The sequence below is a fragment of the Anopheles moucheti genome, chromosome 2, assembly GCF_943734755.1.
Source record: "Anopheles moucheti chromosome 2, idAnoMoucSN_F20_07, whole genome shotgun sequence".
In the NCBI taxonomy this organism is placed as follows: Eukaryota; Metazoa; Arthropoda; class Insecta; order Diptera; family Culicidae; genus Anopheles; species Anopheles moucheti.
The window spans coordinates 60607627-60625852 of NC_069140.1; the positions used below are offsets into that span (position 1 = coordinate 60607627).

The window sequence follows — 18226 nt, forward strand, 5'->3', positions numbered from 1 at the left end:
TTAATGCCTTGATAACGTGTATATGAGGCTTAACACCGCTTGTATTAATAACGTTTCAATCATATCTAAATAAGCAATAAGAACACTTAACAAATATCAATGTAAACTAATGTACACTAGCTTATGACCAATCCTTACCGCAAGGATGTTACTAATACAATCATATGTAAGGGGTATAAAAGGAGAAAAATTTTGTAATGAACGACATTCGAATTCTACCAACGAAAAGAAACTGGTCTCCCTTTTTCAATTGGCATATTCGGTTCGAAAGAAATCTTCTCAACACCCCCTTCTGCGGCATAGGCTCTGCAAATTATTTGGAAGAGAGCACAACTAGCGGAAAGGTAAATGATCTGAGTCCTTCGCGGGGGCAGCAACCCGTACGTAACAGTCTTTACCCGAGTTACGCGAATAATGCGTGCCAGAGATAAAAACGCGTAACTAAAATCCTTTTATAATAACGTTTATATACAGTATTCAGGATCGTTTTCTTCTTTTCGCATTACAAAGCACATGAATAATTGATTGTTTTACATTTATTTCGACTTTTACCAAAATAATGTTTAGTGTCGCGTAACTTAAGAAATGACTGTACCTTCTCGGATTAGTAATTGATAAAGGTTGATTAAAGGTCAATGGGTTTTATTTAGTCAATAATAGATACACAACAATCAAATTATAATTAAATAACAATTCGCAACAATCACTATTTTCATAAAATGAAAGAGTAACATTAAAATAACAACTAAACTACGAATCGTAAAAATGCCCCTCACGCTACTTCCACTTACAAGATACGCGATTTAGAGTGACTTCATTGTTTTGACTGAATGCCGAACGTTTTCAAATTTGGAATATTTATACTTTTATTCCTTTTTATTCATATTTTTAGCAATATTAATCAGCTTTTAAAGTAGTTCTCTGAAAAAGAAAAGCTTTCGATAGTGCACAGTAGGGCTATTGGTGGGACTGACTGAAAGTGAATAGTTATTTAAGAAAACTTATTTCTTTGCAACATAAACATTGTGCTATAACATAAAGTTATAACACCTAAAACATCAATAGAAAGAATAGAAAAAATTACAAGCCTTTTCTTGATAAGTTGATCATTTAGTTGTATCTATTCTTTTTGCTAAATTTGTGTATGTCTTCAAAATTCCTACGATACATAAAATGACACATAACGCTAATCCTCAACGTTGTTAGTAAAATATTATTATAATAATAGCAATATTTTGTTGTTGTTGTGTTGGCTTTCCATAAATGGCATGCTTTCAATATTCAGTGAACGAAATAAGGTAAAAGGAAAGATTAGGTGTTGTTTTACTCCAATTTTGTACAATATTCATGGCATCACCTTCGTTTCAAATCGATTGATGTACATGTTGCATTGAACGATTAAATCGATTTTCATACCTAACAACGTAAGCACAAATATCATTTCTCTTCTCTTATTTACTATTTATTTTTATCCCGTAAAGATAAGTATTATTCAGCCGAGTACACCCGGGACAAGGTGACCTTTAACTGTTTGGAGAAGGAAATGTCTTCAAACGAATGTGAATTGTACATTAGATTAAGCTACCTTTAGTTCTAAGCAATTCGGCCGGGCCATTCTTCTTCCTGTATGAATAAGTATAAGCCTTTCATTCAAAGTGAATAAAACTGATCATGAATATTAAAATTAACATTGAAATTAACAGAACACGAATGAATTTGTTTTATTGAAAAGATTGTTTAAAAAAATGATAAACGTAACAACATATTTAAAAAACCAAAATTTCTCGTATACCGACACAAGACATGTAGAAAACGAAAATATTTTTAAAGCAAATTTAACTAAAATGAATGGATTAGCATTGCTTGTTACGTAAAAGTAAGTGACGCAATATTTTAATATTACTATGCAATAAATTGTACACAATGTATCACTTATGATGAAAGTGGTGTATTGGTAAGGGCGCTGGTTTTCACACGACAGGATCGGTCTAAAATCTCATCCCCCGATGCGTGTAAAGAAAGTCAAAGAACACCTAGCATGAAGAACACCAGAAATGAAACACCAGAAATTCAGGTTGTTGTGTCAATGAAGAAGAAAAATTAAGCCATTGCAATGAAATTTTTACACAATTCAAAAACAACAAAGCATTGATTGTACATTCATGAACAGGATGAATGCCACAATATAACTTATATTAATAACTCATAACAAGAAAACTTATTGACAAAAAGAAATAATATATTCATTGAAAAGAAATGTTATTTTGGTGTCCCTGCTATATTATTATCTAAAATAATTGCGTTTTTATTTACTTTTGTTAACTATCTCTATTGGCTTTTGGCTTGGAATGTACCGTTGCGACTTCGTCTGTACTAAACGCTAATTACAACCCAAGGATGGAATGTTTATTTCTCGGTACTTTTGTAAAAATTATCGCTATGGTAGTGTGGTTGATTATTTTTAGCGATTAGTGATTGTGTTTACTTTTCTGCAGCCTTTTGTGTATGTATGTGTGAATGTGTTTGTTCCTAGTTATTAACGCCAATTTCCAGGAGGATTATTTTAACATTTCTACGTAATTCTCTGGTATCAGACCAGATTTTCCATTAAGTGTACCTTCTAACCACCCTGGTTCATTTGATCGGCGCACTGGAAGAATAAAAATTATTTGTTAGACTGTTCAAAGATGGAACCAAATCGTTTTACTCACCATTAGTTATGATTTGGTTTGGTTCAAATGATAATTCTCCATCGTTTTCTGCTAAACAAGCGTATAACGTACGTACTCGTCTAAATCAATGTATTAGTGTAAATAAAAATATATGTAAAAAGATTGTAAATGTGTAAGCGTATTAAAAGCTCTGCAACATATCTATACTTACATATCTTCTCGTACTGTTAACGATTGTTTTCCTGGTTTCTGTTGCAAATACTGCTGTTGAGCTAACGATAGCTGTTGCTGAACTTGCGGTAACTGACGATTTCGGCCAAAGTCTTTAATACGCTGAGTTTTCTTTGGCCTACAATAACTAGGACTAGCTGAATTGTCAGACTCTTCAACGTGTACCGTAGTTGTTAATGGTGAAATAACTGTGCGGGTATTGTTGTTTGGTCCAGAACTATCGTATTTAGCTACATTTTTGTTGCCAATAGCAGCATTATTATATTCGCTCCAGGTTCCACGATGGCTTCTTAAAGTACAGAAGACACTGCTAGCAATAATACCACCCGGTGAAGAGCATACCGATTCCGCCGAACTGCTTGTGGAGTTAATTTTTTCATGCGTTGATAACTCTTTACGAGAATTAGCGAGATTGGAGTCGCTATTGCCTAAAGTAGTTATACGGTTATATACACCGTGTGGAATCGCAGCGTCACAGTTTGTCATACTATTCATCCCAGATAACGAAGAGTTTTGTGAAAACGATGCGGTAGATTGGTTTTGTGGAGGATAACATCCACCAAGAGCACTACCAGCAGGCAAGTTTTGATATCCAGCAGAAACTTTGTCTACAGTATGATGTGTTCCATGGTAGTGGCTTGAAGACTGATCGATAGTAGATTTCAAATGATGTTGATTATTTTGATCCCTAATAATAATCGAAGCGGGGGTAGATTCACCAATAATCGAAGATATAATGGTTGGTTTGGCTTCATAAGTCGGATAATGATTAGTGCCTTTGCTGTATAATGACTGTATACCATTAGGTATGTGTTGTAAACTTGAAGACATAATTGGCTCAGTGTAATTTGACTTAGCGACAACACGAACTACAGGTTGCGTTTGTGCGTAGATAGAATGTATGGTGCGGTCCTTAGGGAAGTTATGATTTATCCCTGTTGATGCAGATCCTCCTGTTGCACTATCCACAATACCACTACTGCTACTATCCGGTCGTTGAAATAATGGGCTTTTGTTGGCTTGCGATCTGAATGGGAAAAGAACGTACATATGATAGAATATAATAGAATGATACATCCTAACAACACTACAAAATTAACAATGTCAGGGGAGGTCAATAATTATTTATACTTTAACACTTTAAATGGTTTGTGCAAGTCTCACTCAGGCAAGCTTTGTACTTTCGTATCAATTTGCCCTAGTGAGGAACTGGTCACAGCTCTCACATCAAACTTGTTTGATAATGCCGGACGGGAACGTGAGAGCTACTATCAAGAACGTCAAATTCCATATGAAGGCATGTGGTAGATGTGGATGAAGCTGAAGCTGTGACCAGTCCCTGAGGCTCTATTTTTACTTCTTTCTACGTTGCACGGTGAGCACTCAAGTAGTAAAAATCAGTTCCGATCACCGTGTATCAGTTCTACAGATTCTGATGAATTCCAAAATCCATCCATGTTTCAACGTGTTTCTATGCTCAAATTTCCGTTTGCCTAACGTGGATGCCACACGTTTCTTTGTGTTACGTTACTTAGTGGTTTATAATGGAATAATATCGGAACAACATGATATAGGAAACCATTTTTTTGTTAATCCATCATGGGGATCGAAAAAATGACACAAAGACCAATGTGAATATTTTGGACCTTCTTCAATGTCACGAGACTGTCAAAAGGATAACGATGATGTATAATAGAGAGTAGTGGGTTAAAGATAAACTAAAACATTAAACTAAAAGAAGAACGCATTAACAAAAGGGTCATTTGGCATTCATTTGGATAAAATTTTTCATTTGGTCAAGGGCTTTTAATTTGATTTCTTATCTAAAAAAGTAAGTTAAGTATATTTTTATCACTTACATATATGTATCACCAGTATTGCTGCCCTTTGATGTAGAAGGTAAGTTCTTAAAAATTTTGTCATAATTTTCAATTAAAATTTCAATGATTACATTGTTGAATTTTATATCAAGTATAGCAGCAACAGTTTCTTCGGCAGCTCGCAATAAAGTAGGACCAAATACAACACCTAAATTAAAAACTGACATTTTATTTCGATCACTCTTTGACGACACTCTAAAAATAGGAAACAAATATTATAATAATTATTATTAACACATAATGATATAGAACCAGAGAGATTATTATAGAACATTGCAAATATTGAAATTATAGTCTACCTTGTAATAAAGGTAAAGGCAATTACTTACGTTTTTAAGTGACGAATAACCATGCCCAACATATCCAACCGATTTTTGGGTAATTTGTATACCAATTGATGCACTTCATTAATTCGTTGCAAACGTGTTTCTTGTTCTAAAAAAATGAAACAAAATTAGTACATATAATACATAATTCCACGTTACTACATTCAGTTTGTTGAAAAATTTGAAATGTTGATGGAAATTTTTTGCAATACGTACAAAAACCATAATTTGCAATTTGTTCTATTCAAAATATATAGAACTTTTATCACACCGGGTTAGTACTATAATCATTAGAAAATTTTTGCGATGAAGCCATATACTGAATAAATGAAACACTCCATACAAATATTCACAATAATAAAATGCAATTGTAACCAGTCGAGGATCAAAGAGCCGAGGTTGCCTCAGTTCTGACTTGCATATGGGAAAATAGTAAGCATAAGGAAATGAAAATAAAAACAGCAACATTAATGCAACAAAATGACGTGATTAACCCGTTGTGATTTGAATCTATCCAGAATCTGACCAGAGAATAAACTTCAATGACCATTTTTTAACAGTTATGAACAAGGTCAACATAATTTTACATGTATTTTACAGTTATTGAAATGAATCAATAGGAATCACAGGAAATAAAAATGTTTGCAACATATGGTCACGTTTGTTTCAACGATACTCACTGGCTGCTGTTATGAAGGCATGGTGCAATCGAAACGTCATAAGTGGCTCGTTTAAATTCCGAAGATACTGCTTAAGAGCACTTGCTATTGTTTTGCTTTCCATAATATCATTATGTCCCATGTGTTCGTCGTTGAAAAAGCTAAGACGATCTTTTTGAGACTTTTTTCGATCTAGTCCCATTTGTAACAATTTCGTTACTTTAGTACTAACACCACCAATACGATATAATCCCTGTAATGTATAAAATACCGTGAAAATGTTATGTAGTTAGCATATACGGAATTTCATTTCTTTATACCTCTTCTTCGAGTCCTCGACTTTCCAGTAGCTCTATACACTTTTTAATAAAAGCGAATCCAACATCGTCAAGCGTACCGTCTTCATTGTGTTTTGTCAATAACGTAAGGTTGGTCTGTATCAAAAAAAATAAATTCGATTTTAAACATCACAAATATATATGGATTATATATAACACACATATATACACACAAAACAACATTTTATTTTTTTTACGGTACACTTACCGATTCTTTACCATCCATTGCATCTATCCAAGCTTTAATATCGTCGTCACTTAACGCTTGGAATGTGTATGTAATTGAAGTTCTTTCATTGAAAATTACATCAAAACAATAACGTTTTTCAAATTCCGTTATTTTTTTTGTACATGATGCAAGTGTGAACGTTTCAGGATTTGTTTGTTGCTGTATTGAAATAGATCATCATTAGTCAAAAGATATTGATTGAATTTAAAAGAAATCCCATATATTCGTACTACCAAGTACGATGGAAACCCTAATAATTGACAACATTTTCTATGTATAATTCGTAACCGTTCTACCAGAATTCGTCGCGCTCAACTAGGCGAGCGTTGAGGGCGAGGTAGTTCGAAGCTCAAACAAGCGTTGGGCGTATTGCGCGCGTCGAGCGCATTGAGCGCGTCGGTCGCATTGGGCGCACTGAACACGTTGAGTGAATCGTGCGCGTTGAGCGATGAAGATTAAACAAGTGCGATGAAATTTATTAGAATGTGCGAATGATTTCTTTATTTATTAATTTTATTGCGTATTTTTAATTTAATTTAAGAAGAAATTTAATTTGACCTGCTAGTTTCAACCAACGCATTCGTACAAAAATCAAAGCGCCTGTTTAAGCACGAAGCGCACAATGCGCTCGACGCGCTCAAGTCGCTCAAGCGCTCGTTTGAGCTACTTATTTTTTGCTTTGAGCGCTCTGAGCTCAATAATTGAGCTAAGCGATTGAGGTAGCTCGAGCACTCATTTCCCAACACTAGCCCAAATGGTATTTTTTACAAGTTCTGTCGTATGGAACTAGCGCTGCGTGTAAATGCTGCACCGGAACCGTCCCGGTGGTAATGCAAAATGTCTGAGAAGGTGAAAATGATCGAATTAAGGCATTTATAAATTCACCACAAACATAGAAAACGACACAATTAACCTTCAAGTAGGCAACCGGATACCCGGGTATTTTTTTCAACTTTAAACTGGAATTACTTTCGATTTATTGCTTGTATTGACTTGAAAATTTTTGTAGTCTCCCAACTTTTTATATCCGATTTTTTGGTGCATAAATTGTAATTTTCAATAAGCAGTATGTATTTTATTTTGATTTATTTTAAACTTTACTACGTAAGTTGGCAACCAGCATACCCGGGTATTCCATACATTTTGTATGGAGAATGACGTTTCTCTTCTTCTTCAAATTCAATCGATTTAAAATTTGAAACGAATCGTTAGTTTAATCATAACAAAGAACAACATAATTAATTAATGAAATAGATTATAGATACGCACAAGCAACATAAAGTCTAGAATAAATGAATAAATTGTAAAGAAATACATTACATAAAATTAAACGTATAAAGACATTGATTATGCTGAATTAGCGAAAATGTAAACAATGGATTGTAATACAACGCATTTTCTATTACTTGTTTCTTTTTTATATTATAATATGTGTGATATGTATATAATATTGCATTATAGTTCTATATTCATTTAACGTTCCGATTTTCAAAGATTTGCAAGAATATAAATGTATAGAAAGCATTGTTTACCTACGAAAACCGTTAATTACATACGTCAAAACGTATGGAATACCTGGGTATGCCGGTTGCCAACTTACGTGTGTAAATTTGGTTGACAACTCTACGGTTAAGAGAAGTTCAACTTATTTGGCAGACTTAATGTTGACTTTCCAAACTTACCGTGCGTCCAGACATTTGATTGTATTGTAACATGGAAAATTCCTTAGTTTGTTTCTTGTAAGTGCAGTAAAATTTCGACCATGTAACCACAGTAAATTCTTTGGAAAATAAACATAATAAAATAGTACATTATAATATTTGATAAATCATGAGATTACTGTACTTTTACTTACTTTTTTCCATTAAATAAAGATATCCTTGCTTAGTGTATTCACTTTCGGGTTTTAATTTACTGTCCATATATTTATTTTTTAATTCCTGCGCTTTTTGTCGAGTTTCGTCGAAATTTTCGCGTGTCTAAAATCATATAAGCAAAAAACGCAGCAATTAATAGGTATAACATAGCGGTAACTAGAGACCTATTATGACTTACTATTAACGAAATAATAACACCTATTGATTCAGATCTTTGTAAGAGAAAGTGTTGTTGTTTCTGTTGATAAACTATCGTAATCTGTATTCTTATATTTGTGCTTTAAATGTGATTCATAAGAAATATTCTTTAAAATACATACACTGATTTTGTTTCTGTTTCCAGCAGAATGTACCTTTTTCAGCAGGCTGTTTTCCTAGTCTAGTCAATGCAAAAAAAACGTTGCAAAACGTTGTAATGCTTGTTTTATACTGCTATCTACTGCTTTCTAATGCTACTCCTATTGAGCTAAAGTTGTTGATTCAAGTTAGTTAAATAAGTAATTTTATGTTGCCATTCTCGACAAATTGTCACATCTTTGGGATGGGGGCAATTAACAACGTTGCAATTCCAACTAAATCATCCTGTCAATATTCAACATTAGGCAAGGGCTTAATTTCATCAGCCTTTAAAGTGAAACATAAACCATTTATCGAGATATAGATCATATTCGTGCTCAGCACAGAGATCGATCGCCGAAATTTGAACACCACGGAACTTAATTTTCACTCACTTCCCCTTGAATACAGCTCATTCAAACGGTCGTGTTAACACTTTGTTGACGGATGACGAGAATTCTCCCATAGCGTGGACAAGCGTTGTTGACGGATGACGATCATTCTCGTCATGAAGAGCGTTGACGAGCAACGCTCGCACGTGTGACACTAAACACACACAACCGGTGCTATCTTATACGAAAATGCACTGCCTAACAAGGAACGTAGCCTGTGACAGCCCTCAGTTATGTGTGATAAGCACCCGTCAACAAAATATGGAACATGAGCGATTTAAAAAAAATATGAGGAATAAAATGGATTCTATGACGGTTACGTTCGTTCCCGTTTATATAGCAGAAAATCCCTAACATAGCGGAATCGGGTCGAATTTGCAATGTTGGTAATATTTGTAGAAATAAATGATTCAATTTATTTAAAAGGGGCTCGAATTTGAAAATGTTTTAAAGTTACTTAAATGGGGCGCATAAAAATAGTTTTGATGAAATAACTATAATTATAGTTAAACTATAACAAATAATTCCAAAAGAGTGAGATGACGAAGAAATGGGGGTCACTGACCCCGCAGGAAATGGGATCTTCGGATCCTACGTCGAAATGAAATGATCCACGTAATGAAAAAAACACAGAAGAAGACGCGTGTCCATGAACAGTATGACGAAGAGAGAGCACCACGCAAGGAAAATTTCTTGCAACCTTCAACTCATTTCTTTTTGCTAAGGTAACGGAAATCGCCATTGGCAAGAAACCATTGCATACCTCCCTACTCAGAGACGGAAAGATCCTTATGAAAGTACGAAACGCAACCTAAGCCGAATTGCTGAAAAAAATCAAACTCTGCCAAAAATAATATAACATGTACATAACATAATATAACAATTTTAAAGTGTAAGAACACACAACCCATAATACTACCAAGAGGATAATCAGATGCGACGCGTGCAAAATCATGAATGAAGAAGAGTTACTAGAGAGACGCAACAAGTAAAAGAAATGTATATTTTCAAAAGAAAAAAACATGAAGGGTGAGCAACAAACGCCAGGATGCCACTAATCACTTAAAAAAAAATAAAGTACCGAGAACAATTGAAGTTATTACTTGTATTATAATTAAAAATTATTATTAAACATTATTATTATTAAATATTATTATAAACTAAAAATTATTAAAAATTGTACAATACATTCCTATGCATAAACTGCATGCGCTTGTGTCATACAAAAAAAAATGTAATGAAGGAACAAAATGTGCAGAATGTGATGATAACTATTACACCCTAAAAAGGAATGTCCGATTTTCAAATATGAATACGAAATAAAAAATACAAACAGAACAAAAAATATCCCTCAGAGATGCCAGAAAAATAAGTAGAGAAAGCACACCCCAGATACCGGGAAAATATACTAGGGTAACATCTGTAAACACAGTAGCTAGAAACACTATACAAAAAAACAACGAAAATGTAGAAACACAAAAAAAATACTGCAAGTGAAAAAACTATAAATCAAGGAAAACAAGAAACAGCAAAACAAGAAAATCAATCGGAAACACACAAAAAACGGAACAAAGAATAAAAAAAACAACGGAAAGAAATAAGAAACACAAACACGAAAATGAAAAGACAAACAAGCGAGTCAATAGATTTTAGCGCGACAGAAACATACCTACATGAATCAGAAATATACCAAAAGAGACAAAAACACAAAAAAACTAACTTAAAATGAAAACAGGGAGCACAAAAAATACCACTTAATTGTATATTTTATGCGTAAATGCATACTGCACAAAATATTATGCAGGTTACCATACAAAGTCTCAGCAAAAACAAAGAAGTACTGAAACACATTTTACAGTTTAAACGCTATATGCCTACAAGAAACATGGACGAAGACAGACAAAAAAATAAAAACACCAGCCTACAATATGGCTAAAATAGACAGAAAGACGGATACGGAAAAACAAGCATACTCATTAAAAGCGGAATCAAATTAAAAAAAAAAGGAAAAACACAAGAAACGAAGATCAAACAGAAACCATGCAAACAACAGCCATAAAACTACATAATAGCGTACATCTACGTAGCCCCACAAACCAGAGTTATAGAAATACGAAATACTTCAACAAAAAATAGTCCACAACACAAGATACGAAAAAAGTGATCATAACGGGAGACTTCAATGCACACCACACCTTTTTGGGTGATGACAAAACAGACACAAAAGGAGAAACAATAGTAGGTGAACTCAATAACTCCAACTATATAATACTCCGTAACAACACATATACATACATCCCCACTGACAAAAATAATAAACAACTTAACTATAGTAACAAAGGACCAAAACACAAAACCAAAAAAAATCGAAATACACACATAGGCTCCAACAATCATAAAATTATAGAAATAACAACACATTACACAACGATAACCACACATAGAACAAACACTCCAACCGTGAGAATCAACAAAAAAAGTAATAGAACAAATACAACAAATGGACCACAGACACATACAATCCATACCACAATGCATGAAAAAAATACAATTAATAATCTCTAATCGGACGGCCCGGTGGCATGATGGTAGCGGAGCCGGTCTTCACACGAACGGACCGGACCAAAATCCCATTCGGAAAAATCCCCCGTAGAAAATCCTGACTATCCGGCTACGTGATAAAATAAGTAACGGCCAGGCCGTTCTAAAAAAAACAAAAAAAAATTAACTTTAATAACAAACATAAAACAAAACATCAATTTATAAGCCCGAGGAATAATGAATTACAAACGGCACTAAATAATAGGAACTCTGCAAGAAAAAGTTTAACAGCAACAGAACTTTAGAAAAAAAATATCGAGTTCAGAAAAAGAGCAGCAATACTAACCAGAGAAATAAAAAAAATAAACAAATAAGAAAAAATGCAAAAAACACTAGAAAACATCACTATCTCATCACTATATCATCATTCATAAATTGCAACATCCTCAGTGCCATCAAGATCGTTACTGATGCCGCATTTTTTGAAATTATTTGACGACAATCGCATTGCTGACACCTCTCCATGCACAAAGGACCCATTGGCATATCTCTGGCATGGTGGGTTTTTTTTATTCTTGCTGAAGAAGTCAATTCGAATCAGCCCCTTGTATCCATTAACTTACTCTATTATTCTCTTATCAAATCCTTAAATGGTTTGCTGAGGCTGATATTTAGTGGTTGCACCTAACTAAGACCTCCTGGAATGCTTTCCAGAAACATTTTGCTTTGAGCAGCAATTTGTTTAACTTCTGCTGTCATCGTGCTATCAGACGGTGACAATTGTCTCGGAGCCTTTTTGCTGAGACTCTCTCAAAAGCATCTCAATTCTGCAAAAAAAGTGACGTTTCTCCGAGACATTTCTGGGTTCATTTTAGCTTGCAAATTATTTGTTTAGTTTACAAGCCGGGTTGAAGGTTTTTTCATTATTTAAAACAGAGTGAGTGACAGCAATGTTAAATATGTGTAAGAAATTTCCACTGGTAGAGTGCTAAGATGTGGCGTAGCCGATGAGGTGAATTATCCGTGGTGGGTATGTCCTTTCTTGCGGGCTTACACTTTTCAACTGTTTATTCGATCGTTTATTCAATTCATGTTACATGTAGTTCATTCGTTTCATTTCTCTAGTGTTCCTAATCTGTCATGACGCGTCCGTTTATACTGCTAGCTCGTAGTGTTGTCAAAGTGTAACAAACACAACACATAAATTCATGCAATCTTTCCTAATCGTAACGTATAAATTCCAACAATATGTTTGTTATATTATTATTAATCATCTAGCCACCATTGCCATCATCATCATCCACACAGCGATGGTGTCATTATCAATCCGCATGATGGTATCCTGCCATGGTGCTATCAGATCCAACAAATAAGCAAAATCTGATCATGATAGTTGCATAAAATTCATAAATGTGTTGTCCAGCTCCTCATCCTAAATCGCTCCAACCAGCATTTGTCTTGGCCAAATGTGTGTCGTCGGTCTGCTCATTCGATCCATTTTTTGAGTAAATTTTTAATACCGAAAATAATAATTTGGCGACACAACTTGAAATGACTTGTGTGTATGGATACAACTTGTGTTTATGAACAAATGGCGGCAGAATGACAGCCAAAATTGAGCTACTTCATACACGCGATGAAAATGGGCAGCCGTTTTATATATATATATTGATTTTTCATCGCATTTCATCGAAATCGCAGGAAAAAAGTCTCGGAGAAATAGCAATAGTAGAAAAAAACATCTTGGAAACGAGATCATCATACACAAACAACAGAAGAAAAATCAAAACAATTATTAATCAAGCAGTTTTGAAAACAACAAGCTGCACAAAAACCACCCCTTACACTTACAGCATAACAACTTACACATTACACTCGAAATACACCCGAAAACTAGCAAAAAATATAGCACACTCCAAGAACCTCAGAAAACAATTAGACATAAATAAAAAACTAACAAGAAAAAAGGAAAATACGTACCAATAACAATTATACATAAAAGACATAAAAATACTAAAACACCCATGCAGCAACAAAACAAATCACATTACAAACAAGATAGAAATTTGAACTGGGTAGAAATATGCAAACTAAACAAAGTAACAGTATACACGGACAGTCTGACGTCATGCCAAATATTAAAAAAGCAAAAACGGAATTACATTTAGAAGGTGCGTTTATTATTGAGGAAGTTAGGAACCTCTGAGCACGACCGATATACCAATTACATCCTACCTAAACACCCACATGAATTCTTACTAAGAGAAACGGTCTCCAAGTTTACAGCGCTTTTCGGCATCAAGTAGTCCCTACTACACAAGCGTTTTAGGTGCTTGAAGCTGACGCAACTTCGGACGGAGGATTTCGCCACGTTCGCGTGCCAAGTTAATCGCGGAACCGTAGATTTCTAGTTGGGAAAACTTACGGAAGAATAGTTTAAATGTTTGGTGTTTGTATATGGTATAAAGGAGGAAGAATGCGCTGACTTCCGAACACGCCTCTTACGTCGCATCGAGGAGTAACAGGATGTAACGCTCGATCAGCTCTCCGCAGAATGCCAGCGCATGACAAATCTTCGACACGATAGTGACATTATCAGAAGTGACAGAATCGAGAAAGTGCTATCCGTTCAAGACAATACGCATCGAAGGGACCGTCCATCGTATGAAAACCAACCAAATCGGGCATCTAAACCGAGCAGGCCCTGTTGGTTATGTGGATCTCTATATTGGACTCGTGAGTGCACGTGAGAACGCATAAGTGCACACAATGTGGAGTAATGGGTCACCGTGAAGGCTACTGCAAGCAACAGAAGAGACAACCGCAGCGCAGGAAGCCTTTCGTAAAGCAAACTAACATGCGCAGCGTTACAGTAAACGTGCGTAGTATACACAGTCGAAGGAAATATGTGAACGTCAAACTGAACGGCAAACAGATACGTCTGCAACTCGATACGGGATATTTCCGTAATAAGTCGCACCTTGTGGAGATCGATCGGTAGCCCGCAGCTTGCACCATCATCGGTAATTGCTAGATCAGCTTCTGGTGGAAAGCTTGGAATTCTGGGAGAATTGCAGGCGAACGTTGAACTGTCCCAAAAGAAGCGGCAAGCCGTTATCTACATCATAGAAACTAATCTAGCCCTACTGGGTATCGATCTCGCTGAAATTTTTTTCTTTATGGTCGTCTCCCATCGACGAGATCTGCAACAACATCTACAGCGCAACGATTGCACCAGAGGGGATTTTACGAAAATTCCCATTGCTTGAAGATTGCAGAACTTGAACGTGATAACTCCCGTGGAATATTCAGAGTGGGCAGCCCCGATTGTCGTCGTGCGGAAGTCGAATGACAAATTGCGAATCTGTGGAGATTACTCAACCGGCCTGAATGCAGTACTCCATCCACACGACTACCCCTTGCCACTCCCGGAGGACATCTTCGCAAAACTCGGTAAATCATGAATTTTTAGCCAAATTGATTTATCAGACGCCTTTTTGCAGGTCCCAATCGCCGAACAAAGCCGTCAGATGCTCACAATTAACACGCATAAAGGGTTGTATCTATACAATCGCCTGCCACCAGGGATTAAAGTAGCGCCAGGCGCCTTCCAGCCACTTATGGACCAAATGCTTGCTGGCCTGGAATGTGTCTCATGTTACATGGACGACATAATCGTCGGAGGACGGACTCAGAACGAGCATGATGAACTCCTAAGTGAAACCCTCAGGCGCATCCAAGAGTACGGTTTCACAATACGCTCAGATAAATGTTCATTCAACAAACGCCAAGTACGCTACCTTGGTCACATCATCGATGAACATGGCATCCGTCCCGACCCAGCCAAAGTCGCTTTCATAAAAGATCTTCTTACTCCACGCGACATCGCTGGCGTTAGGTCGTTCCTAGGCGCCATCAACTACTACTAGCTACTCTATCTAACCCTTCAGTTGTACGATTTTGAGATACAGTATGTACCTGCTGATCAATTCGGTAATGCAGACTATCAAGGCTGATATAATGATAAGTTGAATGAAGATTACGTCATCGCTAGAATTCGTATGTGTTTGTGTTAGGTTCGTATGTGTTTGAGCATGATCATTGAGTGCGGTTATTCCTCGGTTACCGAAGGTTATTTTCTTTCGATTGCATATTTGGCAATAGACTTCCCCCGAGTTCAACGAATGATCATCGTAAACAATATATGATCCATATTTTGATCCGTTGGGATCTTGCTTCTGGAGGCCACTAATGTCAAATCGTGTCTTTCCTAAAAAAACATGAAATTGTATCAATATGTACAAAAAAAAACTCAATTTTTTCATACCCATGATCCTTTGTGGATATAAGGGTACAATCACAAAAGGACGTGTAACTTAAATACGGATATTTCCTTATAAAAATTGTGTTAAAACGTTTTAAACACGCACCAGAGCACAAAACGATTTAATGATTTGATTTGAAAGATAAAAATAAGTTAAAAACAAATGTTTTATATGACGTAAAAGGTTAATTTCACCAAATTTTCTCCTTTCTGCTTAGATTTTGTGCTATAAACCTGCAAAGCTGTCAAATTTCCAAAAACCGCGAAACTTCGAATTCGCGAAACGTATGAGAGGAACCGCGTATCCCGGGCACTGCCTGTAGATGGTACACTCTAAAAGTATTATGTCCGTTTTGGATCACAATAGTTTTTTTGTCCGTGTATGTATATTCGTTTCGTTTTTTCGAAATTTTTCACTCGACCACACTACCAACAAAATCCACATGTGCCAGAGCGAGAAGCTGGCCTGATTTGTTGGTCACTGTCAACCGTATGGAAAAATTTCAGTGCGAGGCTTTTGAGTGAGTGGCAGAAAGGGAAATACATGTTCAAAATCATATCTACAAACAAAATCAATATGCTTTCTCATTTCACTGATTAAAATCACAATTGTTAGAACGAGAAGTTTGTCGATTTAGATTGTGGAGTGATTTGCACTGAGGTAAAAATAATGACGAATTTAGACGTTATTTATTTCATTTCCGCGGCAAACTTTTCAAAATCCGCGGCTGCTGTAATAGCCCTGCGATTAATCTTTTTAACAATCGCAATTGCTGATTTGACAGAAAGAGTAAAATTTTTCTCAAAATTAACTGTGTCTGAACGTATGGTAGGAAAAAGGGTTAGATTGTTTTTTCAAATGAAAGGTTCGGCTAGCTTCTAAACAAATGTCAAAACAAAGCATTTTGCGTGATGGCCTGAATCGGGTTAGGCCATGTTTGCCGTATGTAAATGTAAACAATTTTATGAAAAAAAATAATCAGACTTATATTTCGTTTTAAACGAATTGAATTTAAAGTTGACTTGATAAACTTTTATCGATTTTTCTCCTATATGTCAAGATGCTATGTCCTTCACGAATCTGTTCAGAATGAAACAGATCAGCACCTGACAGATACCCAGTTACAGGCTGAAAGCTTAAGCTTTCTGATTTATGGTATAATCTGCCCCATTATTAGAATTCCAAAACCAATTCCCCTCCCTTTCAAATCTGACACAAGGACATCAACATAAACAATAAACAAACAAAAACAATGAAAAAAAATATTATCAGGACAATACCTACCCGACTACTGGTTAACCATAATGAAAATCAAACAAAACGGAAACTGTCATATCTGCCACAAACCAAATACAGGGTGGCACATGATTTTCCAATGCCCAAAATACCATACCAAAGATAGGATAACAAAGTGGAAGGAAAAAGCAGGAGAGACTATTAAGAAACTAACTAACTTTGAAAGGGGTTTATAAAAGGGATTTGCCAAACCCCAGAAAAAAAACAAAAAGAGCTAACAAACAACACATCAAGAAACAAGTCAATAGGCAGAGACTTATACTACACGATTTTACACAGCAACATACATGACAGTAAAAAAAGACAAAACTAGAGATAGAAGAAAAACGGAAAATAATAACAACAAACTAGAAAGAAACCACATAGCAAACAAAATAAGGACAAGAAAATAGATAGAAAAAACTAACCAACCAACGGCAAATTTAAACGAAACAAAGCAGAAATGGACTGACAGGTCTACTTTACACAAGCAAGCAAAGTCTGATTGTGATCCGACCTGGAATCATAGGAGGAAACACTGTCAGAAGAAGAAGAAGAATAAGAGGGGGAAATTATAGACATCAATTGTATCAGATAGTACCAGTACCAATCAAAAATCCAAGAGGACACAAAAATATATCTATATAACGTTGATTCTCAAAAAGCTAAAACGCACCCAAGTATTCAACGAGCAAAAATGTGAAACCTGGAATAACGAGGTAAAACGGATTAGTTCAGATACATATCAAAGTCTTTGCTTTGATATAGGACAGATATAGGACATTGAGTATCAATCCTTGGGTCATAAAATATAAACGTATATTCAAATGTAACAGAGTACATTTTTTGGTCAGGAACAGCAGGTCTATTGAGTAATGAGGTCTCATAATAGCCAATGTTTACGTTGACAACTGGTTTTAATTTTGACAGTTGAATATCCTTGGCTATGTACAAAGGAACTAAACAGATAGTAAACAGATAATGCACAGAATCAGATATACGTGGATTTAAACATAGCCAGATTCAAAAATTAACATCATAGCTAATTTTAACAACTACTTCAGCAAAAACGAAATCGAGTCTATATTTTACGCTTTTAATTCGGCCGTGGAGCAGTGAAATATTACTGCATTATGTTGCATAAG

General features: G+C 35.5%; 1 protein-coding gene across 2 annotated transcripts in view; it reads right to left on the minus strand.

The window, feature by feature from the left end:
* Positions 1–2279: 2279 nt before the first annotated feature.
* LOC128299741 (rho GTPase-activating protein Graf) overlaps positions 2280–18226 on the minus strand; it is a 65332-nt gene continuing 49385 nt past the window's right edge. For both annotated transcript variants that reach the window (XM_053035785.1, XM_053035787.1), the window contains 10 exons: positions 8191–8314; positions 8018–8115; positions 6315–6494; positions 6089–6202; positions 5790–6021; positions 5113–5218; positions 4763–4978; positions 2884–3930; positions 2712–2791; positions 2280–2650 (listed from right to left, as the gene is read on the minus strand). In XM_053035785.1, coding sequence (XP_052891745.1) covers positions 2559–2650; positions 2712–2791; positions 2884–3930; positions 4763–4978; positions 5113–5218; positions 5790–6021; positions 6089–6202; positions 6315–6494; positions 8018–8115; positions 8191–8314 — 2289 coding nt within the window. In that variant the 3' untranslated portion in view covers positions 2280–2558. The remainder of the gene's footprint in view (positions 2651–2711; positions 2792–2883; positions 3931–4762; positions 4979–5112; positions 5219–5789; positions 6022–6088; positions 6203–6314; positions 6495–8017; positions 8116–8190; positions 8315–18226) is intronic.